This window comes from Anguilla anguilla, chromosome 8, assembly GCF_013347855.1.
Source record: "Anguilla anguilla isolate fAngAng1 chromosome 8, fAngAng1.pri, whole genome shotgun sequence".
Taxonomy (NCBI): Eukaryota; Metazoa; Chordata; class Actinopteri; order Anguilliformes; family Anguillidae; genus Anguilla; species Anguilla anguilla.
In genome coordinates this window covers 53,350,196-53,374,986 of record NC_049208.1, presented here as the reverse complement: position 1 = coordinate 53,374,986, position 24,791 = coordinate 53,350,196, and the positions used below count along the sequence as shown (strand labels likewise).

Genomic DNA, 24,791 nt, shown 5'->3' with positions numbered 1-24,791 from the left:
AGAGGGGAGGGGAGGAGATAGGGGAGGGACAGAAAATAGTATTGAATACATGCAAACACACACACACACACACACACACAGCACTGAGGGGAATCAGCAAATGTGAGACTTCCTATTGGCTGAGCAGCTGTGGGGGTAGTACCTGATTGGCTGTGGTGCTGTGGAGACAGTATCTGATTGGCTGTGGTGTGGTGGGACTAGTATCTGATTGGCTGTAGTGCTGGGGGGACAGTACCTGACTGGCTGTGCTGCTGTGGGAGTAGTAGCTGATTGGCTGTGGTGCTGTGGAGACAGTATCTGATTGGCTGTGGTGTGGTGGGACTAGTATCTGATTGGCTGTAGTGCTGGGGGGACAGTACCTGACTGGCTGTGTTGTGGTGGGACTAGTATCTGATTGGCTGTAGTGCTGGGGGGACAGTACCTGACTGGCTGTGCTGCTGTGGGAGTAGTAGCTGATTGGCTGTGGTGCTGTGGAGACAGTATCAGATTGGCTGTGGTGTGGTGGGACTAGTATCTGATTGGCCATAGTGCTGTGGGGATCGTACCTGACTGGCTGTGCTGCTGTGGGAGTAGTAGCTGATTGGCTGTGGTGCTGTGGAGACAGTATCTGATTGGCCATGGTGCTGTGGGGACCGTACCTGACTGGCTGTGCTGCTGTGGGAGTAGTAGCTGATTGGCTGTGGTGCTGTGGGGACCGTACCTGACTGGCTGTGCTGCTGCGGGAGTAATAGCTGATTGGCTGTGGTGCTGTGGGGACCATACCTGACTGGCTGTGGTGTGGTGGGACTAGTATCTGATTGGCTGTGGTGCTGTGGGGACCATACCTGACTGGCTGTGCTGCTGTGAGAGTAGTATCCGATTGGCTGTAATGCTGTGGGGACCGTACCTGACTGGCTGTGGTGCTGTGGGAGTAGTAGCCGATTGGCTGTGGTGCTGTGGGGACCGTACCTGACTGGCTGTGGTGTTCTGGGAGGAGCTTTTGGCTCCGAATGACTGGGCGTGTTTACTGGTGCGCTCCTTCTTAGCGTCCACGGCGGCGTAGTATCTGCAAGGGGCCAGACCAACACTGCTGTCAAACGCCATCATCATCTTCACCACCACCATCATCATCACCTTTACCACCATCACTATCACCATCATCATCATCCTCACCACCATCATCATCATCATAATCTTCATCATCATCACCTTTACCACCATCACTATCACCATCATCATCTTCACCACCATTATCACCATCACTATCACCATCATCATCCTCACCACCATCATCATCATCACCTTTACCACCGTCACTATCGCCATCATCATCTTCACCACCACCATCATCATCATCACCTTTACCACTGTCACTATCACCATCATCATCTTCATCATCATCCCCTTTACCACTGTCACTATCACCATCATCATCTTCACCACCACCATCATCATCATCATCACCTTTACCACTGTCACTATCACCATCATCATCTTCACCACCACCATCATCATCACCTTTACCACCATCACCATCATCATCATCGTCATCATCACCTTTACCACCGTCACTATCACCATCATCGTCATCATCACCTTTACCACCATCACTATCACCATCATCATCTTCATCATAATCTTCAGCATCAACATCTTCACCACCATTATCACCAGCTTTATCATCATCATCATCCTTACCATCATCATCATCATCACCTTTACCACCATCACTATCACCATTATCATCTTCACCACCATTATCACCAGCTTCATCATCACCATCATCCTTACCACCATCATCATCTTCATCATAATCTTCAGCATCAACATCTTCACAATCATCTTTATCATCATCATCATCATCTTCACCATCATCATATTTACCATGATTATCATCATCACCTTCACCATCAACATCATCGCAATCATCTTTACCATAATTATCATCACCACAGTGAGTGCTTGCCTCCATATACACACCTTTCATCATCATCATCATCATCAATTTCAGTTCTTTCTATGACTGGTGAAAACAGATTCTTTTAAAATGGTCAGTAATCTGCAGGACTTTTACTGCGGTCTGAACTGTTCATTATTAGCATTTCACATAAGGGAGTGGATACGCTTTAATGAAGCGCTCAGACACCAGCTAGTCACAGTTACACACAGTGCCGCAAATCAGTCACTTATCAGCAAACACCATGCAGAGCCAAAGATAGTATTAATCGAGCGAGATGTCAGGCACCCTTTGGTGAGGAAGTTCCCTGCAGAGTCGACCAGCAGGAAGAGCTCTTTCTGGGTCTTGGTGCTGTTGCCGGTGTAGAGGAAGTGCTCCAGAGGGACCGGCCTCTTCACTGTGCTTATCACATGGATCGGCCTCTTCTTAATGCGCCTGCAAGACAGAGAGAGAGAGGGAGAGAGAGGGGGGAGAAAGAGGGAGAGAGGGAGAGAGAGAGACAGAGAGGGAGAGAGAGAGAGAGAGTGGGAGAGGGAGGGAGAGAAAGAGAGAGAGGATTGAGCCATGTGCACCCCCCCCCACACACACACACACACAAACTCACATGCAGGCATGCACACACACACAGACACACACACAAACACAAACACACACAGACACACACACAAGCACAGAGCGGTACACACACACAAACACACACACACACACACACACACACACAGAGCGGTACACACACACAGACACACATACACACACACACACACACACACACACACACAGACAGACAGACACACACAGACACACACACAGCGGTACACACACACACACACACACACACACAGACAGACACACACACACACACACACACACACACACACACAGCGGTACACACACACACACACACACACACACAGCGGTACACACACACACACACACACACACAGAGCGGTACACACACACACACACACACACACAGAGCGGTACACACACACACACACACACACACAGAGCGGTACACACCCTATCCACTCGCTGAACTCCAGGGCGTTTGGCACAGTGGCACTGAGCAGGATAATGCTGACGTGTTCAGGGAGCATGATCAACACCTCCTCCCAAACTACTCCTCTCTGAGAGAGACAGAGAAAAGGAGGGGAGAGAGAGGGGAAGAGGGTGAGGGAGAGAGAGAGGGGGGAAGGAAGGATGAAAGGATGGAAGGACATGCGTTTAAATATTAAGGAAGACGCATCACGATCCTTCTGCTTCTTCGAAGGGGCCCTTAAAACGACGCTCGTGTAATCCACGATCGACCGCGGCATCGTCACGGCGACGAGTCGTTACCTCTGCGTCATTGATGTAGTGGACCTCGTCGAAGATGACCCACTCCAAGTCCCGAATGACCTCAGAACCGTTATACAGCATGGACCTGCAAGAGAGAGCGAAGGCCAGCAGGGCTACAGAGCAGCTCACCATACGGACCTGCTCACTACAGACCAGCTCAGCACACAGACCTGCTCACTACAGACCAGCTCAGCACACAGACCTGCAAGAGAGAGCGAAGACCAGCAGGGCTACAGACCAGCTCACCGTACGGACCTGCTCACCACAGACCAGCTCAGCACACAGACCTGCTCACTACAGACCAGCTCAGCACACACACCTGCTCACTACAGACCAGCTCAGCACAGACCTGCTCACTACAGACCAGCTCAGCACAGACCTGCTCACTACAGACCAGCTCAGCACACAGACCTGCTCACTACAGACCAGCTCAGCACAGACCAGCTCAGCACACAGACCTGCTCACTACAGACCAGCTCAGCACACAGACCTGCTCACTACAGAACAGCTCAGCACACAGACCTGCTCACTACAGACCAGCTCAGCACACACACCTGCTCACTACAGACCAGCTCAGCACACACACCTGCTCACTACAGACCAGCTCAGCACACACACCTGCTCACTACAGACCAGCTCAGCACACAGACCTGCTCACTACAGACCAGCTCAGCACACAGACCTGCTCACTACAGACCAGCTCAGCACACAGACCTGCTCACTACAGATCCCCTCACTACAGACCTCACCACACAGACCTCCTCACTACAGACCAGCTTCAGTATTTGGCAGGATAAGTACTTGGCAGGTTCACGGTGTGGTAGGATCAGTATTTGGTAGGTTCAGTATGTAGCAGCCTCATAATGTAGCAGGGTCAGTATTTGGCAGGGTCAGTATGTGGCAGGTTCAGTATTTGGCAGTTTCAGTATCTGGCAGGGTCAGTATGTGGCAGGATCAGTATTTGGCAGGGTCAGTATGTGGCAGGTTCAGTATTTGGCAGGATCAGTATTTGACAGGGTCAGTATTTGGCAGGGTCAGTATGTGGCAGGTTCAGTATTTGGCAGGATCAGTATTTGACAGGGTCAGTATGTGGCAGGATCAGTATTTGGCAGGGTCAGTATGTGGCAGGTTCAGTATTTGGCAGGATCAGTATTTGACAGGGTCAGTATGTGGCAGGTTCAGTATGTGGCAGGGTCAGTATTTGGCAGGATGTCCGCGCGTGTAGCAGTAAGTGGCGAGTCGTACCGCAGGATCTCAGTGGTCATGATGAGGCAGGACGCCTCTGGGTTCAGCTGCACGTCTCCCGTCAGAAGCCCAACGTCCCCGAACGTGTTCCTAAAGTCTCGGAACTTCTGATTGGACAGTGCCTTGATGGGGGAGGTGTAGATCGTCCTATCAGCGCAGAGGAGACAAATAAGAGAGACGTTAGAATGAGCACAGCAACCAGCTCGCAGGAATCCCACAATGCACCAGCATGGCAACAAGCCCCCTCCCCTCATACACACCCACACATACACACACACACACAGCACGGTCACACGCACACACACACACACACACAGCAGGGTCACACACCCACACATACACACACACACACAGCACGGTCACACACACACACACACACACACACACTCACACACACACACACACACAGCAGGGTCACACACATACGCGCGCGCGCACACACACACGCATACACACACACACACACACACAGCAGGGTCACACACACACACACACACACATACAGCAGGGTCGCACACACTCACACACACACACAAAGGACAGGGTCTCACACACACACACACACACACACACACACACACACACACACACAGCGGGGTCACACACACGCACACACGCACCTGGTCATGTGTCTCTGAGACAGGGCGATGGCGTACTCGGCCACCACGGTTTTGCCGGCAGACGTGTGCGCGGCGACGAACACGGACTCGTGAGCCTCCAGCCGCAGAACGGCCTGCTTCTGAAACACGTCCAGCTCAAAGGGCCACTGCGGGGGGGGGGGGGGGGGGGGGGAGGGAAGAGGGAGGGGGGAGGTGGGACAGAGGGGGAGGAAAGGGCAGGGGGGGGACGGAGGGGAGAGGGAGGGGGAGGGAGAGAGTGAGAGAGAGAGGGAGAGAGCGAGACCGTTATTGGTCAGCAGCCGCAGCGTGGCTGGCTCTCGGCTGCGGCGCAGTCTGCACGCGCTCAGTGGGCACCTTGAAGGCGGGCTCGGGGATGCGCTTGTAGAAGTCGTCGCACGGGGAGGTGACGTCCACGGGAACGGCCCACCTCTTCCTCTCCCCCTCCTTCTCCTCTCCTCCTTCCTTCCCCTTCTCTCCATTTCGCCTCCCCTCCGCGGGGCCGGGGGCTGGCGAAGCGGCGGGGGCCGGCTCCTGGGGGCCCAGGAAGAGAGTCAGTCCGCCGTCGCGGCATCACGCGTCACACCCCGGCGCGTGTAATTGCATACGGGACAGCACTTCCTGCGCCTGACGGAAGACTTCCTGTTGTAACGGCGACGGATGTTAACTGGCAGGCTCTCGTAACCTACGATCGTGGCACCGGCGAGGGAAACTGAAGAACCGCACGCCCAGCAGTAACCAACCCTGTTCCTGGAGATCTACCATCCTGTAGGTCTCCATTCCAACCCTCCTGTAGGTTTCCATTCCAACCCTAATTTGACACCCCTGACTCTACTAATTAGCAACTCAACAGGATCTCGAGCTGATGAATGAGGTGTGGCTTTGCTAGGGTTGGAGTGAAAACCTACAGGACGGTAGATTGGTTGCCACTGCGCTTGCCTGTCGCCACGGTGACGCAGTATGTCACTGTGGAAACGGCAGGCATGTCAGGGAGGGAAGGGCGTTGCCGAGGGCGATACCTTGATCCCCAGGTCCTCCAGGCTGTTTGTTCTGGGTATCTGGGCTGTGTCTCCACCTCTCGTCCCTCCCTCCTCTCCGTCTCCCTCCGGGTGAGTGTCGATGATGTCATCAAAGGTGGACAGGAGGGACAGCAGGTTGACTTCACCCTCCGACACCTTGGCGTCTTGAAGGACGAGGAGGGGGAAGGACAAACAAAAAATGAATTCTATTTTCTTGTGTTTGTTTTAACAGTCAAGCTGAAAATGTGCAGATAAACAGACAGGGCAGACAAACTGCAAACAGCTAACTACAGACCCACAGCCAGCATAAGAGATACAGATGGACAGACAGGATCTGCAAATCTACCTACCGGTACAAATAAAGTAACCTGAACCTGAACCTGAGGATCACGTACAGAGACAAGCAGTACAGACAGAATGATGCACTACAAACAGTACAGACAGGCAGTACAGACCTTTCTCACTGAAGTCCATCCCAGTCTTTAATCCAGGAGCCACCGTCAGCAAACCTGCATGCCGTGCATGGAGAAGGACACACACACACACACACATACACACACACACACACACAGTTACTGTGCACTCAGAGCACCAATCAGAGGAGACTCTTGTCCTCATTTTCTCCCTGATGAGTTAACTGTGCTACCCGTGACCTGCTCTTCACTGACCAATCATAGATCAGGATGTGTGTCTAATCTAAGAAACAGGCAGCCTGGGATTAAATGCCCCCCCCCCCCAGTCCCTTCAGCCAATCAGGAGGCATCACCTTTCTCAAAGTCAATCTCCTCCTGTGCTTCGGTCCTCTTCTTGATTTGGTCGAGAGTCAACTCCTCCATTCCTCCTGAGAAAGAGGGAAAGAGTCGGGGTGGGGGCAGAGAGAAATGTAAAGAAGAAGAGGGGAGATATAAAGAATGTTTCAAAAAGTGCAAATCAAAACAAAGTCTAAGTCAAACTCGGAATTCCAGTTTCACATAGAAAAACACAAGATACACCCCCACCCCACCCCCCCAATCAAAAGTCTGCTTTTACTAAGCTTAAAGAAATCAAACATCCTAAGTTTCCTGATAACTTTTATCTTTCATTACAGGAACCAGTTTGGTTGCCCTTCTTTGAACCTTTTCCAGAAGCAGTGACAGAGTACCACAGGAGGGACGCCCCCCACCCCTCCGAAAGCACTGACAGAGTACCACAGGACAGGCAGCAGCAGACCTGGGAGGAAGGGGTAGCTGGTGTGGCTCCCTCGCAGGCTCTCTGAGGGGGGGCCAGGGGGACGCTGGAGGGACAGGGAGTTCTTCGAGGACAGACCCGTATCTACTAACAAGACCTGAGAGAGGGAGGGGAGGGAGGGAGGGAGGAGGGTAATTTGCTCATTTCTATTTATGCCCCCTCATTCTACTGACAGAACCTGGAGAACCATTCTACTCCACCTGGAGAATCTCTTGTCGTTCACTTTGTTAAACCATTTTATGAATTTAACAGCCTCAATTAAACTTTGCTGTACTGTAATACAGCACCAGAATCCCCTGCTACCAAACAGAGTCTCCTGTAGCTGTGAGGACCAAAAGAAGACACAAGCGGAGTATCTTGTATGAGTGTGGACTCTGTGGTGCGGCGCTCTGGTGCGTGCATGGACTCCGTGGTGTACCTCTGTGAAGTCCAGCAGCATTCCCGTGGTGGGATCTCGGACCACGGAGAGCCCGGAGTGCAGGGGGGACACACTGCAGTGCAGGAGGGAGTCCACCTGCCTGTCTCTCTGAGCCAACCTGAGATACACACACACACACACACGCACACACACACAGTTACAGCAGCCAGCTGCATGTTTTCCTGCTCTGGACTTGATGTTAAAGCACAAAACACACACACACACACAGAGGCAGGTAAACAAAAAACTGTACCTTAGGAACTTTTGGAAGGCAGAGTCAGTGTTGTGTATGGGAAGCCATTCGGGGTCGCGCAGGAAGCGTCTCTCCACCTCCGTCTGCAGGTCTGGGCCAATCGGGGGAAGACCATGGGGGAGCTGGAGAGGAAGTGGGGGGAAAAACATCGACAGCACAGTGAGGCGTCACAAACTCCACATTGGGCGGAGTTAAGTATGCTGTCAATCAAGTCTTCTACACGCCTATGACTGCACCTGAAAGGTCCATGGACAAAGAATATTCACTGAAATCACTGCAGTACCAATAACAACACAACAGCCCCACCCTTTTCTGGGCTAATGAAGTAACACTGAGAGAATTCAGAAATAGACAGAGACAGACACGGAAAGATGGAGAGAAAGAGGGAGAGAGCGAAAGAGAGAGAAAGAGATTGAGACAGAAAGACAGACAGAGGCAGAGAAAGCGATAAGACAGAATGAGACAGCAGCAGAGATGGAGAAAGATAGATTGAGAGAAACAGAGAGAGAGAGACATACATAGTGCATTCAGACCACACACACACACATACACACACACACACGTAATGTACTCACAGTGCTCTGTGGGCACAGCGGCTGGTCTCCTGTGATTGGCTGAGACACCAGCTCAAACCGTCCTGAACAGCCCATCTCCAGCAGGGACAGTGGGAGGTCTGCGGGCCCCAGCAGGGGCAGATCTGCAGAGGCAGCACGCAGGATTTTGATTGGTCACTTCAGGAGATTACATTATGCATTACATCACATTATGGGCAGTTAGCAGATACCCTTATCCAGAGCAACTTGCACACAACTCATTTTTACATACTATACCCATGTATACAGTTTGACATATACTGAAGCATATTTCTCAAAATGCACCCGCAGTGGGATTCGAACCTGAAACCTTTAGGTTCCCAAACCATCACCCAGTTTACTAACCATCACACCATTCCGTCACCCTTTGCATCAGAGGAGAGGTGAACACAGTATTGCACAATCGTGGCAAGTTTCTTAAATTAAAATAATTTTAAAAATTTGTGTAGCAACTTCATAACATGTGAGGCTTGTCTAATCATGCCACCCAAACTGAATGCAAGGCACCCTTGCAGTGGCTTAATACCCCCCAGCTGAGTCACTCCCCGCTTGGGACAGGACCACAACTCCTCAGACATACGGAATGCGGAGCGCCAGACGAAAAGAGGCAATGCAAACAGTCCGAAAAGTCACAACCGAGATGCAAAAGGTTCTATAACTCCAGACAGTGCACCGACTGGACCCAATTGCATCAGCCTGCACACGAGCTCATTGCCTCGCTAATGACGTGGCTGTTTACTAGACAGCTACAATAGTTATCATCCAGCTACGAGCATCACCTTTGCCTGGTGACAGCTGCAAGAAAAATACAATTATGCTATATAAACATATTTAATGCGTGTAAATGTTAGTGTTAACTAATGCTACTAATTTGTTACATAAAATCAGTTCTTGTTAGACACGACACTTTTCAACACTATCTTTAATTTCTGCATTTATAAACATGGCAGGCAAAATACGACTTAGTTGACTTTCTCACCGATCTTCTCCATCGCTTCCACTCAATTCGGCAACCAAGTTAGCTGCTTCCTTTTGCAGCCCAGAGGTAGTAACTTTTGGATAAGGAAATAGAAACGTTTGTCGACCGGAAGTTAGTACTCCTCGAAAATCGGACCAGACGCTTATGCTCATGAATGTGTGATCTCCGTCTAAATACGCGATACATATATTACCATCTAAGCTTGAAACACGCGGTACATAATACAATGTAGCACTCAAAAATCTATTTTTTAAATAAGTTGTCTTAATTTATTTTTCATGCACACTCGTCGGTATAATCGTTTCATTCGGCGTTCTTTGCCCTCATTTCTTGCCACACTTCCGCCAGCAAATACGGAACGTCATATTTGTGCGCCTGTGTTTTGGAGAGTGGCTGGGTGGGAAGACGTTTGTGCACGGTTTGAAGCTTGAAAGGTAAAAACAATTAGCATAAATGCTTTTCACCGATTAAGAACTAAGCGTTTTCATGACAAAACACCTTTCATACTGTAATATTTAGCTAATGCGTTATAGAACTACCCGGCAAATCAGAATTCTGTTAGTAGTTGGAAGCTAACAAAGAACCACGACAGTTCTAACAGTTGGCCAGTTAGTCTAACTGCCGTGCTCTGATTTATATTGACCTGCTGAACGAAAGGAGTTGGAGATTGTAATCAAGTTGGTAATGGTCGACAAGCGAGTGATTACGTTTTGTATAAAAACGTTTCGTTTATCTCGTGACTGGCTAGCTACGTAGCTAGCTCATTGACTGTCATGGCAACATCTATATTTCAGTCGGCTTGTTATCAAGCTGTTAAAATACACCTTTGGTTTTTATCTCATGTGAAACTGGTTGTTGTTCTTTAGAATATGCAGTTCTGGTTTTGGTCCACGCTGCTTTTGGCTGACCACGGTGTAGGAGAGAGACACCAGCACACATTCACAAAAGCACTGTCATACAATGACCGTGTGTCACTATAATCAGCGCAGTAATAATAATGACACATTGAGAATGTCTGTTCTTATAACTGCACCAGGCAGACCAAGTGTTAAGCTTAAGTTATTTATGTGGTTTACAAAGCCTTAGTTCAGTGATCACAGCAGTTGGGGCCTGAGTGTAGTTTGACCTGCTTTCAGTAAGACCTGGAGCGACTCACCCTGCCATGCATTGAGTGTAATTTCTCAAGTTTTGGTCTGGTTAGTTATTTAATTTTATTTGTTTAAGTTTTATTAAACCAGGCAGTCGTACTGAGGAACACAGTCTATTATGCCTGGTGAAGAAGGCCACTCAGTGTACACGGAACACACAACGCACTGAATGCAATAATGGACATTAAAGATTCACACTAAAAACAAAGAATACCAGTAGTTTAAAAACATTTGCCTGTTTCTCATGATGCTACCTGTATCCCTTACAAAGCATTTACATTGCATGCATTTATACAGCTGGATATATACTGGAGCAGTGCAGGTTAAGTACCTTGCTCAAGGATGCAACGGCAAGTTTCCTATCTGAGAACTGAACCTGTGACCTCCAGGTTACAAGACCAGTTCCTTACCCATTATACTACACTGGCGCACAGATGTGGCTTCAGCACGCAGTCCGCGGGGGTCCGGTTGTCCAGCAGGGGTCGCTAGATAGCGATTAAGCGCAGACCCCTAACCGGCTGAACCCTCCCGTACCCTGGGCGGTGTAACTGCCGCCCTGTGGATCTGGTGCCGTGGGCGCGGTCCGGATTCGGCCCGAGGCCCGCGCCACGCCGCGCCCGAACGAGGCTCCCCGCAGCCTCACCGCTCGCCTCTGTGTTCCAGCTCGGCCGCCATGGTGGTGTTCCCCAGCTCCCTCACCGAGGAAGAGGAGTCCCTGCAGAAGAAGTACGCCAAGCTGAAGAAGAAGGTCAGTGGCGTCGCCTTGACAACAGGTCCGACTTTGCGTTCTGCTCCGTCGAACCCCCCGATACATACGGTGCCATTGGCTGATTTCAACCAATCAGAGCCTTGTTGTGTTGAGAGGAAAGGCGGCTGATTGGTTTATTGTCTTCTGCTTCTCCCTTTCTTTCTGTATTTCTGCTCTCCTCTGCTCACCCTCTAATTTCTCTTCCCTCCTCTCGCTTCCTCCCCCTCTCACACACAAGTTTCCCTCTCTCTTTCTCTCTTTCTCTCTGTCTGTTATGAACCAACAGACACTTTAGGGTTGTTTTAGAGGTTATAGTGGGGTATGGTTTGTGTGGTTCATGAGGAAGTTGTCAGAAATCTTTTCATTGGGGCATGGGGGGGTGGGGGTGGGTGTGTTGTTGTGGGGGGGGGGGGGTGTGTTGTGTGCCCTCTGAACAGGGAGTTGTGTTTTTCATCTGTAGGTTTCGACTCGTTTTGAATAATTGTGTTTGTTTGACTTTTTGATAGTCCAGTAAAGGGTCATAACATTCTCTCTCTCTCCCCCGCTTACTCTCTCTCTCTCTCCTTGCAGAAAAAAGCGCTCCTGGCTCTAAAGAAGCAAAGCTCCACCAGTCAGACCAGTCAGAGTGGGCTGAAACGCAGTAAGTGAACTCATTGGCCTTTTCCACGTTCGCAAAAGTGTCCCCTTGTAAAAATTGATTATTTTCAATTGTCATATAGAGAGATTGTATCATAAATTCAGCTTTTTAAGTCATTTTGCGTGCAGATTTTTGATTTCCGGAGAGGATCGCTGTGCGGTCACTTCACACACTTAAAGGATAATTCAAGTGACCTTTAGAAACCACCTTTAATGACTGCTGACAGTGTATGAGTCTCTCTTTGTCTGTGCGTTATTTTATGGCTGTAATCACTCTTCTTCCTTTTTGCATCTCTTTTTCTCTCTTTCCCCCCCTCCCCTCCCCCCCTCTTTCCCCCCCCCTCTCTGTTCCGCTCTGGGGGTTAAGCTCTCTCTGACCAGCCGGTCTTAGACACGGCCACCGCTACAGAGCAGGCCAAGATGCTCATCAAGTCCGGAGCCATCAGCGCAATAAAGTCTGAGAACAAGAACTCCGGGTTCAAGCGCTCCAGGACCCTGGAAGGCAAACTCAAGGTAAAAGACCTCGCTACGTGTGTGTGTGTGTGCGTGCGTGCGTATATGTGTGTGTGTATGTGTGTGTGTGTGTGTGTATGTCTGTTTTTTAGGACTCGTCGTCCGATGAAAGCGTCTGTATTGTCCATTTGGTACACTGTTAAGGGTGCATTCTGGGTAATGTAGTCCCCTTCCGTTTCCCCCCCCCAAGGATCCAGAAAAAGGGCCGGTCCCTGCATTCCTCCCCTTTCAAAGGAGCGTCTCCACCGATGAGGAGATGCCGGAGGTACGTACTCATGCGCCGACCACATCCTCCCACCGCCAGGCCAGCATGTCAACTGACTGGTCCATCTCGCTGCCCGGCGGCCATTTAAGCTTCCCGGGGACTTTTTATTATTATTAGGCATATTTTCGGGGATGTGAAACAGTAATAAGTTAGGTTATGCTTGTTCACTGTACTCAGGACTTTGGTCTTCATGTGTTGCCTGTATGTGCTGATCACACGGGATGAATTTCCATGAAAGAGGACAAAAATAAATCTTCATTTTAACTCTTAATCTTAGTACTCAGCGTACAGCAGTCAGGAAAAGCGACCAGTGTGTTCAGTGGGGCTTGAATATGGGTGGCTTCCAGTAGGTGGACTAATGTGCTTTTAGTAAGATGTGGTCTTATAGAGTTTACCCACAATGCTTTGCATGCCGTAATGTCCTTTTGCTTCACTTTCAGTCAGCAAAAAGGGCCCACAGGAAGTCTCTCTATGAGAGGTGAGAACATTTCTTCTGAAAATGCAGAGTAGATTACTGAAACTTTGTGTGTGTGTGTGCGCGCCTTTTATCTTTCTATGTACTTCATTAAAAGTTAAAAAACATAAAGCCCACCTTCCCCCTCCGTCAGCTTTGTCAGCTCAGGAGACCGTTCCCGTGACGACGAGGATGGGGGCGGGTCTTCCTCCAGCCGGGACGCGGAGAGGGACCGGGACCGTGACCGCGATCGGGAGAGGGAGAGGGAGAGGGAGCGTGACCGTGATCGGGACAGGGGGAGAGACCGCGACAGAGACCGGTCCGATCGGGACCGGGAGCGCGAGAGGAGCCGGGATCGGGAGCGGGAACGGGACAGAGAGAGGGACCGGGAGCGGGAGCGGGACGCCCCGTTTCGCAGTGAGCGCGCACTCTCTCTCCCTCTCTCCTCTTTTCTCCATCCCTCTCTCCTCTGCCCTGCAGTATGACAGTACTGAGAACAGATTTGGAGAATGTGATCCTGTTTTGAGTGGGAACATAGTCACAGTGTGTTTCTGCGTGTGTGTGTGTGCGTGTCTGTGTGTGTGTGCTACAGGGTCAGACTCGTACCCGGAGCGGAGGGGGGTGAGGAAAGGGAACACTGTGTATGTGTATGGCGCCGCCCTGGTGGAGGACAGCCTGCGCACGGCTTTCTCCCAGCACGGCAACATCATCGACCTCTCCATGGACTCCCCGCGCAAGTAACTATGACAACCGTGTCTTAGTGCTCCGTTACCCACTAATACTAATTGGTACAGCCGTTTGCTTACAGGGGTGGGACTTTCTTTTTCTCACCCCAATGTTTCTTTGATGTTCCTCTCCTGCGCCCCCCCCCCCCTCCCAGCTGTGCCTTCATTACCTTTGAGAAGATGGAGTCAGCTGACCAGGCTGTGTCAGAGGTCAGTACTCCCCCTGTTTGTTCATTAGCTAATGCTAACACCTCTGTGGCACGCAGGGTAATGCAGTTCTTTGATCCTGGCAGTAACGGCAGTACTGTAGACGTGATGGTCTTTCAGTGTAAGGGGCATGCGGTTGTCATGGAGACTTTTTGAAGCTCGCTCTCTCCTGCTCTAACCCCGCCCCCAGCTGAATGGCACCACAGTGGGGGACGTGGCAGTGAAGGTCAGCATCGCCAGGAAGCAGCCCATGCTGGAGGCCGCCACGGGGAAGTCTGTCTGGGCCTCGCTGGGTAAGTGTCAGAGAGCAAAGCATGCTGGGTAGTACCTGCATTCCTCCCGTCTCTCTCTTCTCCATCAGGGCCTTGCTCGGTAAGTGTCAGAGAGCAAAGCATGCTGGGTAGGCCTTGCTCGGTAAGTGTCAGAGAGCAAAGCATGCTGGGTAGTACCTTCACAGTTAAGTGCTGAGTGACAGCAGAAACCAGCCAATCCTGCTGCTCGCCAGGACCAATCTAGCGCATTGAAAGATTCTGTGGTAAATGCCACAGGAATGCTCGAGATGCAAAGAATGCTGGGTATCTTTACTCATTCCCCCCTGTCTCTCACCCCCCTCCCCCTCTCTCTCACTCCCTCTCTCAGCTGTACAGAACAGCGTGAAAGGCTCCTACAGGGATAAGCGAAACCAGGTCGTGTACAACGAAGACATATTCTGACCAGCAGAGGGGAGAAAAAAAAAAGCTGTAAAAGCATATAGTTTACAGAGATTAGTAAGAACATTGGAACCAGTTTTTTTTTTGTACTTTTAATTTTGTGACCGTGTAAGACATTGCATTGTGACCCGTGGCCCGCGTGGTTAGGTCAGCCTGGTCACTCTGGACCTGAAATCATTACGCCGAAACAGCCGGTCCTTCTTTCACATCTGCCTGCGCTTCAGTTTTGTGAAAAAAAAAAATGATGTTAATAAAAATGAAAAAAAGAGTGCAATCTGTGTGTGTGCTGTGGCTTTATACGACGGGGGTGAGAGAGAGAGAGAGGGTGCACTGCTGCGTTTTGCACCAACACTCAGATATGTGAAGTCCCCGGAATCGCCGCCATTTTGGTTTTATGTCTGCCGTTCGGCCTTCTCTGTCACCTGTGGGAAGTTCATGTTTTTAAACTTTGTCGGGTAAATTTGTGGAATTAACTAAATTCATTAGTAGGCTGGTAGAGTTACTCGATCAGTGACTTCAAAGATAACACTCCATGGTAATTTCCATTTTTTCAGAATTGTTTCTTCTGTCCAACTCTCAGTAATTTCTGACATTTTCCTACCCCATTTGACATTCAACAGGAAAGCCTTTAATTTAAGTTGAAGTCATTATAGGCAGCTCAAAGACATTAATTGTCAGAAAAATATTGCCTGTGTTGTTTTTTTTTTTTTAATCAAATTTAAACTTCAAAACGGAGCAAATTGTTCATTCCAAAGGGTACCATTTTCAGTACCACATCACAACTGCTTTGCTCATATCGAAAGAGCAATCGTGGTCCCTTTATTGAGAAAGTAGGAAGGCCAGGTTCTAAAGCAACAGTATGTCTCTGACTTGTTTTAATACTTTTTGGACAACAGTGGAGTTCTATGACTAAATAAGAAATTCATTGAGAGTCAGACAGACAGAAACAAAAAAATAAAATTACCCGCGTTATCATTAAAAGCCTTTAATAATCCCCAGAATATACACCTCCACCCTAAAACTCACCTTCCTAAAAACAGGTCTTGCGTTGAAGTTTGTGTTGCCAAGAGAGAAGCGCCCGTATATCAGTCAGTCGAATAACGAACACAGCGAATCAGATTCTTGCCGTCACTTTATTGGTTGCCCAGAGAGTAACAGCTGATATGGAAAAGAGAAAGAGAGAGCGTGTTCCCTACTGTACTTAGATTGCCCTTACCCTCTGTCTACTACAGGGGTCTGGCCCTAAAAACCACAGGGGGTCTGCTGACATTTCTTTGTTGTTTTTCGTCTTAAAATTAGCCACCCACTTAGACCAGAGAGAGGTGAAACAACTACGTAATTGACTGTGTTAAAAATGGTTAAAAATGTTTTTAAAAATTAAAAAATGAAATCATTAATCCAGTGCTGAGAAACAGTAGACCCTGCGTATCAAGATTTGGGGGGGCCCCTACTACACCCCCACCCACCTTAACCTGTCTGCTTCACCCCCCCCGAATCTCCCATCCACCACTCTACCCTACCCCCCCCCAAATAAAAACCACAACCCCCCCCCCCCCCCCGGGTCTCTAGGTCCTTTGTGGCAGTACTGAAATCGGTGCTCCGAAAGAGAATTTCACACCAGCGGTCAGGGTCGTCAAGGAGACGAAGGGAGGGAGGAAGGGAAGGGTCCCAGTTTCAAACAAAATGGCTCCCTCTGAACTTAGACATTACACACCCCTGCCCGCCCCCAACCTCCCGCCCGCCCCTCAGATGCCAGCTCCCTCCCCCCCCCCCCTCTCACCCCCTCACCCCCTCTCTCTCCCGCTGGGTCTCCAGGCAGTTCTGGGCGGTGGTCTTGGCGTGCTGCTCCCTCAGACGCCTGGTCCTGGTCCCGCCCCCGCCCCCTCCCCCCCACCCTGCCCCTCCCCCTCCCGCTCCCGCTGGGCCTCCAGGCAGTTCTGGGCGGTGGTCTTGGCGTGCTGCTCCCTCAGACGCCTGGTCCTGGTCCCGCCCCCGCCCCCTCCCCCCCACCCTGCCCCTCCCCCTCCCGCTCCCGCTGGGCCTCCAGGCAGTTCTGGGCGGTGGTCTTGGCGTGCTGCTCCTTCAGGTGCCGGCGGAGCGCGGGCTTGTGGGCGAAGCGCACGTGGCAGTAGGCGCAGCGGTGTGGGCGCTCGCCGCTGTGCAGGTTCATGTGGTCGCACAGCGTGGACTTCTGGGTGAAGGTCTTGTGGCAGAGCGGGCAGCGGTGGCAGCGCCCGCCCCGGTGCGTGCTCATGTGGCGGCTCAGGTGGTAGGCGTGGCTGAAGTGCTTGCCGCACCGCGGGCAGGAGAAGAGCGCTGCCTGGTGGGCGGAGCTGGCGTGCAGCGCCAGCGACTCGGGCGTGGGGAAGGCCAGGCCGCAGTGCTCGCAGGTCACCGCCCCCCCGCCGCCGCCAACCCCCACCCCGCAGGACGTGGACCCCACCACCGCCACCGACTCCGACTCCTCCCGCTCCCCCGCCCCCGGGCCCTCCCCCAGCCCGAAGCCCTGGGCCTCGCCCATCCCGTAGCTCACGCGCAGGGGCCCGTCGGCCTCCGCCTGGTGGTGGGGGCCGCGGACGGAGGGCTCGTACCCCCCGGCCGCCGCCAGGCCCTCCCCCTCCTGGCCGAAGTCCGGGTGGACCAGTCCGAAGCTCCCCATTATCTCGTCCGGCGTCGGGATGCGCCACTCCTGCGGCGGGGGGGCGCCCGCCAGCCTCCGGTCTCGATTGCCGCGCCGTCTGGCCAGGAGGCCCCGCCCCCTGCCCCGCCCCATCTCCCAGGGTCTCCGCCGGAACATTCTGTACCCCTCCCTTCCCGCCGCGGGACCCCCGAAGTGGGCCTCGTCGTCGTTGCCGTGGTTACCGTCCAGGGCCACCACCACCACCTCCCCTCTGCCCTCCTCCTCTTCCTCCTCCCCCTGTCCCGCCTCCCTCCTCTCCTCAATGCCTTCGTCCTCGTCCTCGATGCACACCTGGAAGACCTCGAAGTCCTCCCGCTCCCCCTCCTCTTCGTGGAACTCTCCGGAAGGTCCCGTTCTTTTCACCTGGATGAGCGGGAACAGGTAAGTTCCACGTCACACTACCAGCACGTGCAGTTCAGTGACTGCACTCAACACCTCACGCTTAAAGCTGTTGTAATACGCAGCAGTGAAGTGCTTTGTATTGCACTCTGATAAATTACATTTTGCACATCCACGCCTGAAGACTCTTTCAACAGGATGAGCTACAGACCCAGTAATTGCTCAATCTGTAGACTGAGTGTAAGATAAGAGACTTTATTGTCCCGAAGGAAATTTGTTTTACACTGCTGTACAAAGCAGTACACATAATAACACACAACAGGACAGCACAATTGCCCATTATACATACATTTAAGACGGGTACCTACAATACATACAGCACGCACATACATTACATACACAATACACACATTGCGCAATGGTGCGAGTGAATGGTGTGTGGACCCTGCGGTGGATTGGCAACCCTGTCCAGGACGTGTTCCCGCCTTTTCAACACCGCTTGCCACGAGGATGTGAACGTGTGAAACCGCGCAAGGGCTGATAACGTTCAAATCTACCTCCAGCTCTGAAATGCCCTGTGAGGCGCTGGCTTCTTTGCCTGTGTCCGTACTGGCCTGGGAATTTCTGCGCTGCTGCAGTGAGACCCCCCTTCCAGCAGGGGGCGATCTGCATCGAAGAGGATGTTGGTCTCCACTGTCGAAAGCTAGCATAGACTCGCTCTCCTCTGATTTTATGGTCTGAAACATGACAATGGAGAGAGCGGGGTTAGATGGGAGAAACTGCAAACTATCTACAACCTTTTTCCCGATAAAAATGACACTACATAAATCCAGTAAAACAAATCACAGCAAGAAAATCTCACCATTTTAACAGACTCTGGTCCAAAATTCATATATGTTTGGCATATATTTCCATTTTTATTGTATAAAAAAGGCAAAATAATTTTGATTGACATGGTAATTTGAGATCCTCAGCCAATCAGACGCTAAGATCTGAGTTGGTGAAAAATGTCAGTTCCAGAATACTCTGAAAGTGATCTCAAAAATGGGTGGAGCTATCGCGCTTCATCGGGCAGTTTGGACAAAGCAATATATGGAAAAATATTTTCATGGTGAAAGGGTGGAGGAGAAATGTCCTAAAATGGCCACCGTACCCCTGGGGGGCTGGAGGTTCTGGGCTGCAGGTACTGGCTCAAAGCTCCCCTGCATTTCTCCACCACGTGCTCCATCTGCAGGTAGCTTGCAGCCGTCAGGTAGTTGATGATCTCCTTGGGGCTGAACTGCAGTATGCCGGTGTAGCAAGACTGGAGGAGCTCGCACACCACACTGGAGCTGTGCAACACTGACACCTGGTGGACAGGGAGAAGCATAGCAGGGTGTTAACACTGGTGGCTGGAGCGGACCTCTACTATGCAACCCAAAAAAAAGGGCTAGCATTACTGACACTGTTCCAGAACAAGGGGGCAAGAGAGTCTGTACCAGTATGTATTCCGTGCTATGAATACTAAGCTTCTCTTACTGTGGAAAATCAATCAATTCAATCAATACAGTCTACTGGAGAGGTGGAATGAATCTCTAATGAGTGGTCAAATTTTGGTTGAGGTCTCATGTCATGGCTTGGCAAGCCATTATCATTGAAACATTCCCAAGTTTGTACTGGTCTGTGTAAATGTCGCAGTATGGTGAATAGGTATAACTAGGTTGTGTCATTATGAAGTGGCAGATTTAATATTCTGGGTTGTACTGTAACCATAAGAAAGGGTCTTAACCAGAACTGTTTCTGCAGTTGTATCTGAACAAGTTCAAGTTAAATGAAGTAGACTGTGTCAGCTGCTTGTGACGAGAGAAAATTACGATCCATGTTGCATTACATTAGATTTAATTTGCGTAAAAGTGCAAAGCTACAAAAATGTCCGTTTTGTGTTGGGTCTGATGTTGACCCGAATTTGTGTATCGGCTGCACCGTCGTGCACCTTTAGTTCGGAGGAGGGGTTGAGTAGAAACTGGTCCCGCAGGAAAGGCGAGCAAGCGGCCAGCACCACTTTGTGGCCCCGGAAAGTTTGCCGGTCGCTGGCGACGATGGTGACGTCACAGAAGTGGTGCCGCGACCGCAGGCTGTTCATATTCCGCAGGGTGGCGTCACCGTGGCCAGGTAACCGGAAACACAGAACCTCCATGTCGAACGCTGCAGACACGGAAATGGAACGGAGAGCGCGTGACCTCTCCCAGCTAACAAAAATGGCACAGCATCCAGTGTCAAACGCAGCTGCCTGTACAGAACGGACTAGCTTTAAGATTGTCTCTAAACTGTTCGTCGTGGACAGATAAACCAACACTCCTTTAAGGTCTCGACACCCAAACGTATGTTATGATGGATACCATGCCCTGATCTACACCATATACAGCACGTGAAACGTCACTGCCAATTTCATCCGCACAATGTTAAGAACGTTTCATAGTATATTTTGCACAATATGAATCTTTGTTGTTCAGCTACGTTGTATTCATAAATACAGCAGGTTCGCATTTGAACGTAAATCATGCTTGCTCGGGGTGGTTTTAAGCTGCCCAGGACCGGGACATGCATGGTGTAGTCCCACACTAGTTAAGTCAAATGCGTTGGGGTTTTCCAAGCCTCGTGAGTTATCCCCGGTATTTACTATACTCAAACACACTATAGTTTTTCATCCACCATTCCAGTGCATCAGTTCAAGTTCTTGTTAGCCAAATAAGTTGCACGAAATCTAAAGGAAATCTGCGCAGCAACAGCCAGTTCTCTCGTCCGGCTGATAAGATACAATGTTCTTGCAACGTTACTACTGCGCAGGTATAGTCAGCCCTAAGTCAGACACAAAAGACGGTATAGACCTCTCGCGCACAGAACGCGAGGAATCACGTTTGTTGGGCCATCCGTATTTAATCAGCCTCGCACGAAATGGGTGAATGCACTGCGGATGCTGAGAGAGCACCACATCCGTGTAGATGCACCTACCTCTAATGCCCGTACTGTATTCGAATTGTTCTTGTTGTCTGGCCAATGCAATGCGATTAGCACTATGTAGGCTAGCAGGCTAGGCTACGTCAGCTATCGCTAGATGGAGGAGGAAAACAGTTTCCAGACTGAGGCCGACTCACGGCAACGTCGCTGTATCGGCTAACTGGCCTGCTTTGTCCAATTCAAGTAGCCTACATAGCTGCAAAATTATTTACACGCATCTGTGGTTATTATTGGTAATCCGATTAGTTGTATGTTTGAAAGTTAGCTGACTGGAGAGTCCGATAAATACTTATTTCCCATCGAACGACTCCAAAACGCTAGCTAGAAAATCTTTGCTACTTTTTTCCACAAATACCATACGTTAGCTATCATGATTAACTTCCGAGTTCTTACATCAACCAGTTTGGTTTATTAGTAATTAACTACAGAGCTATATTCCTATACAATTTATTGACCTGTTGAAGTTTAACTACGATTGACTGTAGTCCGGGTAATTTAGTGTACTTTCGCTTTTTTGTCGTTTATCTTTGGTTGCTAGCACTAGCTATACGTGACTTCCCCATGTACTGGGGCGGTTGTGTGGCAGGCAGCTTGCTAGCTAGCTAACCATATCTTAAAGGGGAAGGCGTACAGAGCATGTTTTGAATCGGACATGCTTAAAGGGGAATTTCACTGTATAACACTTCTGGGGTCATTTTCACACCTACCCGGGCTTTTGCGTGCATCCCAGTCAGTTTTTAGGTTGCTTGCTTCAATATTTCGATATTTGATACCCGTGTAAACAACCCTCCATCCAATAGCCCATTCAATATCAAACTCCACGTTACACACGTCCCTGCTTCTCAAGACTGATATTGACCTTCTAACGAATGTGTCGCCCTTCATTTTTCGATTAGTTATTTCATTTTAAATGTCTAACGTTAGAAACAAAGATCTATTTTTTAGGGCAAGTCCACATAGTAGTACGGTTTCCGGTTTTTTCTTCTTCGATTTCGTTTCGCTGCAAAATCGAGAAGAAGCGAAGCAAAACATTCAGTTAGCGTTGAAATCGAATGAACTGACGTCTGCTAGCTTTGTTTGATGCGATATCGGTGTAATAATGAGGTGCATTGTCCTGTGTGCATTGTATGTGCAAACAGTGCTTACACATACGGTGCAGAAGGGTCGCTCTCGCGCGTTGAGTTGGGGAAATCGCGGCTGGCTGCAATCCTTTCTTTCTGGAAGACGCTATGGCAGAGTTGCCAGGCACAGCCTGCGCTGGCACACCTAGGATTCAGCACCGGACACCGTGTGCAGATCAATGTGTGGTAGTAGGGCATGCATGCTTGAGGAGAAAAGGCCAGGGACACTCAGCCAGGTCTAGTGTTAGCATGACCATTTATATGCTGCACAAAATGTTGTATTTTTACAGAGATTATATATATATATATTCATATTATCAGTTTTTGTGTCACATGCCGTGACTACCCTGGAAGGGACAGAAGAGCTGGACACAGGGAGATGCAGAAATTCCAGATATCTCCGGCGTTTTATTGCGAGCGAGAGAGAGAGAGCAATCAACAAAACACAAACCAAGAACCTTCGCCCGGCACCCTCACGGGATCCGGGCAAAAACAATAAACTAAAACAAAGAGTTGGGTCGCTTTTCAGCTGAATACGTCGTACAGGCTCTGGCTCTCTCCCTCTCCATCGTAGGGGATCCCTGGTCTCAACACCTACTGTGGAAAGAAGCACACTTAAAATCCTGGACTGATTCGAAACATCATCCAGGTGTGTGCCTACTTAACCAGTGGGCGTGGTCCTCTATTTGCCCTGAATTCCTGCCACAAACAGAGCCCTGCCACACATATATACAACATGTCTTGGACATATGGCCTATGCATTCAAATTTGTTCTTATTCGTGGCCTGCAAAATGCCTAAAGTTCAAATCACCCACACAATGCTGCCGTTTTATCCTCCATAAATGTCTTTATTGTATATAGGATCTTCAGGGGCTTCTTGCGTTTACCATGGAGGGAGTTCTGTACTGTATGTGCACTGCCTGGTGTGCATGAATGCAAATTTGAGTTACCCTTGTGTGTGTGTGTGTGTGTGGTGACCGCAAAACTAGAAACTTTTAAACAGATTGAGAGCACCTCACTGTAGAGTGAGAGAACTGCACCGTGTTTAGTACAGATGGGCAGGGTGGGACTTAATCACCAGAGAAGACTACCCAGGCTCTGTGTAAACATGCTTTGACATTGCGTCCATGTGGGCACATCTATGTTGTTTATCCAATCACCACGCCTCCTTCTGAAACCCCTGGAGCAAACGTGGATATATTTCTTGTGCAAATAAAATGTATTGTTGCTTGTGGGGGAAGAAAAAAAAAAAAAAAAAAGAATCGCACCGAATAAGCAGTGATGGTAAAATATTACATGGAGAGACAGCACAACAGCAAGCAATGTCAATTAATCAAATTTTACTTGACGTATCGCTTGTAACAACGGCCATTTGATTAAGAAATCCACAGATCAAATTCAGTTCAGTGAATACACTGAAACGAATGAGAAATGTCCAAATGAAAGACCTACAAGTTACAAGCAACACAATATGAACGATTTGCACTTCAGGGAAAAAAGCGCCCTCATGTGGCAAAACCGTACTTCATGAAAGCAATAAAGCAAAACAGTACATTTACATTTGCCAATGCCAGACAATGTTGTCTTTGCTCCATTTGATGTTTAGTAGACAGACATTTACAGAATTTCTGGTGGAAAAATCAAGACTGGTACTGTGCTACAGAAAAGCATGAAAAATCCAACAGGTGACACACTGCTTTCTGGTAATAATTATGCATTTTCACAGAAGATTAGCGAGTCCTTTATAATTAACATGGAAGAACTTAACAGCTGTCAAAGTAGAAGCAGAGTTGCTGAAGCATATTCAAGTTGCAATGTTCTAAAAAGACTTGTTTGGTTTTGTCATGAGATTATACCACAAACCAAACATGTATTATAGTTTTAAAAGTAATTGCTTACAATAAAAACTGAAATGAAGTGTGAGGGTCTTACCTGAAACAATGCTGTGATCCAGGAGTTTTTAATTCCTGCAGTAAAATCAAACTAGTGGAGGGTGGGGGCATAAACAATGTGGAAAAACTGCCCTCACCTCCTAATAAAATTAAATTTACATTTACCCATCCATCCATTCTCTAAACTGCTTAATCCAGGTCAGGACCACGGTGGCAAAGGGCCAAGCAGAGCAGCACATCCCTCTCCCCAGCGGGTCCTTGGGTTGCCGCCAGGACATGCACCGACCATCTTTTGACCACAACCTCTAGCAGCAGCTTCCACAACAGAGGTTTTGCACAAGGTCCATTCAGATTCCATGTCCTCAACCTCCTCTGGGATACGGGAAAAGCTCTCAGAGGTGAGAGTTGAAATAATTCCGGACTGAGTCTCCTGCCAGGCATTTCCAGCAGACTCTACACTACACGTTTAGGCTACCAGACGGGGACTTGCGAGTATCCCCACTCCTGCCCGGCGCCTCTCACCCTGAACAACTCCCGAGTAGGAGAGAGACCACCCCTACGCAGGAGTTTGGTTCCAGAGCCAACACTGTGTAGAGCTGAGTCCATCTATAACTAGTTGGTACTTCTCAGCCTCACACACCAGCTCCGGCTCCTTCCCCACCAGAGAGGTAACGTTCCACGTGCCAAGAATCAGTTTCCATTGTCTGGGCAGATGACGCACGGATCTACC

General features: G+C 49.7%; 3 protein-coding genes across 4 annotated transcripts in view; 1 reads left to right on the top strand and 2 right to left on the bottom strand.

The window, feature by feature from the left end:
- Positions 1-9,760, bottom strand: part of skiv2l (SKI2 homolog, superkiller viralicidic activity 2-like) — a 19,027-nt gene extending 9,267 nt beyond the window's left edge. The window contains exons 1-15 of the mRNA XM_035430530.1: positions 9,626-9,760; positions 8,629-8,750; positions 8,054-8,175; positions 7,801-7,918; positions 7,365-7,479; positions 6,922-6,996; positions 6,611-6,664; positions 6,156-6,319; positions 5,494-5,670; positions 5,140-5,285; positions 4,520-4,666; positions 3,275-3,359; positions 2,957-3,063; positions 2,225-2,371; positions 949-1,045 (exon numbers count right to left, since the gene is read on the bottom strand). Coding sequence (XP_035286421.1) covers positions 949-1,045; positions 2,225-2,371; positions 2,957-3,063; positions 3,275-3,359; positions 4,520-4,666; positions 5,140-5,285; positions 5,494-5,670; positions 6,156-6,319; positions 6,611-6,664; positions 6,922-6,996; positions 7,365-7,479; positions 7,801-7,918; positions 8,054-8,175; positions 8,629-8,750; positions 9,626-9,638 — 1,689 coding nt within the window. The 5' untranslated portion in view covers positions 9,639-9,760. The remainder of the gene's footprint in view (positions 1-948; positions 1,046-2,224; positions 2,372-2,956; positions 3,064-3,274; positions 3,360-4,519; positions 4,667-5,139; positions 5,286-5,493; positions 5,671-6,155; positions 6,320-6,610; positions 6,665-6,921; positions 6,997-7,364; positions 7,480-7,800; positions 7,919-8,053; positions 8,176-8,628; positions 8,751-9,625) is intronic.
- Positions 9,761-9,912: 152 nt separating this feature from the next.
- nelfe (negative elongation factor complex member E) lies at positions 9,913-15,305 on the top strand. Of its 2 annotated transcripts, none has more exons than XM_035430533.1 (11): positions 9,913-10,059; positions 11,437-11,521; positions 12,092-12,161; positions 12,525-12,670; positions 12,861-12,935; positions 13,376-13,413; positions 13,544-13,806; positions 13,982-14,126; positions 14,270-14,324; positions 14,512-14,645; positions 14,683-14,698. In XM_035430533.1, coding segments are annotated over exons 2-11 (1,002 nt in total). In that variant the 5' UTR covers positions 9,913-10,059; positions 11,437-11,446; the 3' UTR covers positions 14,684-14,698. The 2 variants fall into 2 exon arrangements, with proteins under 2 accessions (XP_035286424.1, XP_035286423.1); XM_035430532.1 differs by lacking the exon at positions 14,683-14,698 and adding an exon at positions 14,961-15,305 and having other exon boundaries at positions 9,914-10,059; positions 14,512-14,614.
- An 859-nt stretch (positions 15,306-16,164) lies between these two features.
- LOC118234245 (zinc finger and BTB domain-containing protein 12-like) lies at positions 16,165-21,643 on the bottom strand. The gene is made up of 6 exons (XM_035430654.1): positions 21,042-21,643; positions 20,023-20,234; positions 19,204-19,398; positions 18,608-18,787; positions 17,047-18,074; positions 16,165-16,189 (listed from the first exon to the last, which is right to left on the bottom strand). The coding sequence occupies exons 2-6, from the start codon at positions 20,224-20,226 to the stop codon at positions 16,165-16,167; spliced, it is 1,632 nt and encodes a 543-aa protein (XP_035286545.1). The 5' UTR covers positions 20,227-20,234; positions 21,042-21,643.
- Between the last annotated feature and the right edge of the window lie 3,148 nt (positions 21,644-24,791).

Coding starts and splice junctions, on each gene's coding strand:
- LOC118234245 (XM_035430654.1), bottom strand. CDS start 20,226: ATGGAGGTTCTGTGTTTCCGGTTACCTGGCCACGGTGACGCCACCCTG. Junction 19,399..20,022: donor ACCCCTCCTCCGAACTAAAG/GTGCACGACGGT, acceptor CCTGTCCACCAG/GTGTCAGTGTTGCACAGCTC. Junction 16,190..17,046: donor CGGGAGCGGGAGGGGGAGGG/GCAGGGTGGGGG, acceptor TTTCCATATCAG/CTGTTACTCTCTGGGCAACC.
- nelfe (XM_035430532.1), top strand. CDS start 11,447: ATGGTGGTGTTCCCCAGCTCCCTCACCGAGGAAGAGGAGTCCCTGCAG. Junction 12,936..13,375: donor CCGATGAGGAGATGCCGGAG/GTACGTACTCAT, acceptor CTTCACTTTCAG/TCAGCAAAAAGGGCCCACAG. Junction 13,807..13,981: donor GCGGGACGCCCCGTTTCGCA/GTGAGCGCGCAC, acceptor TGTGTGCTACAG/GGTCAGACTCGTACCCGGAG.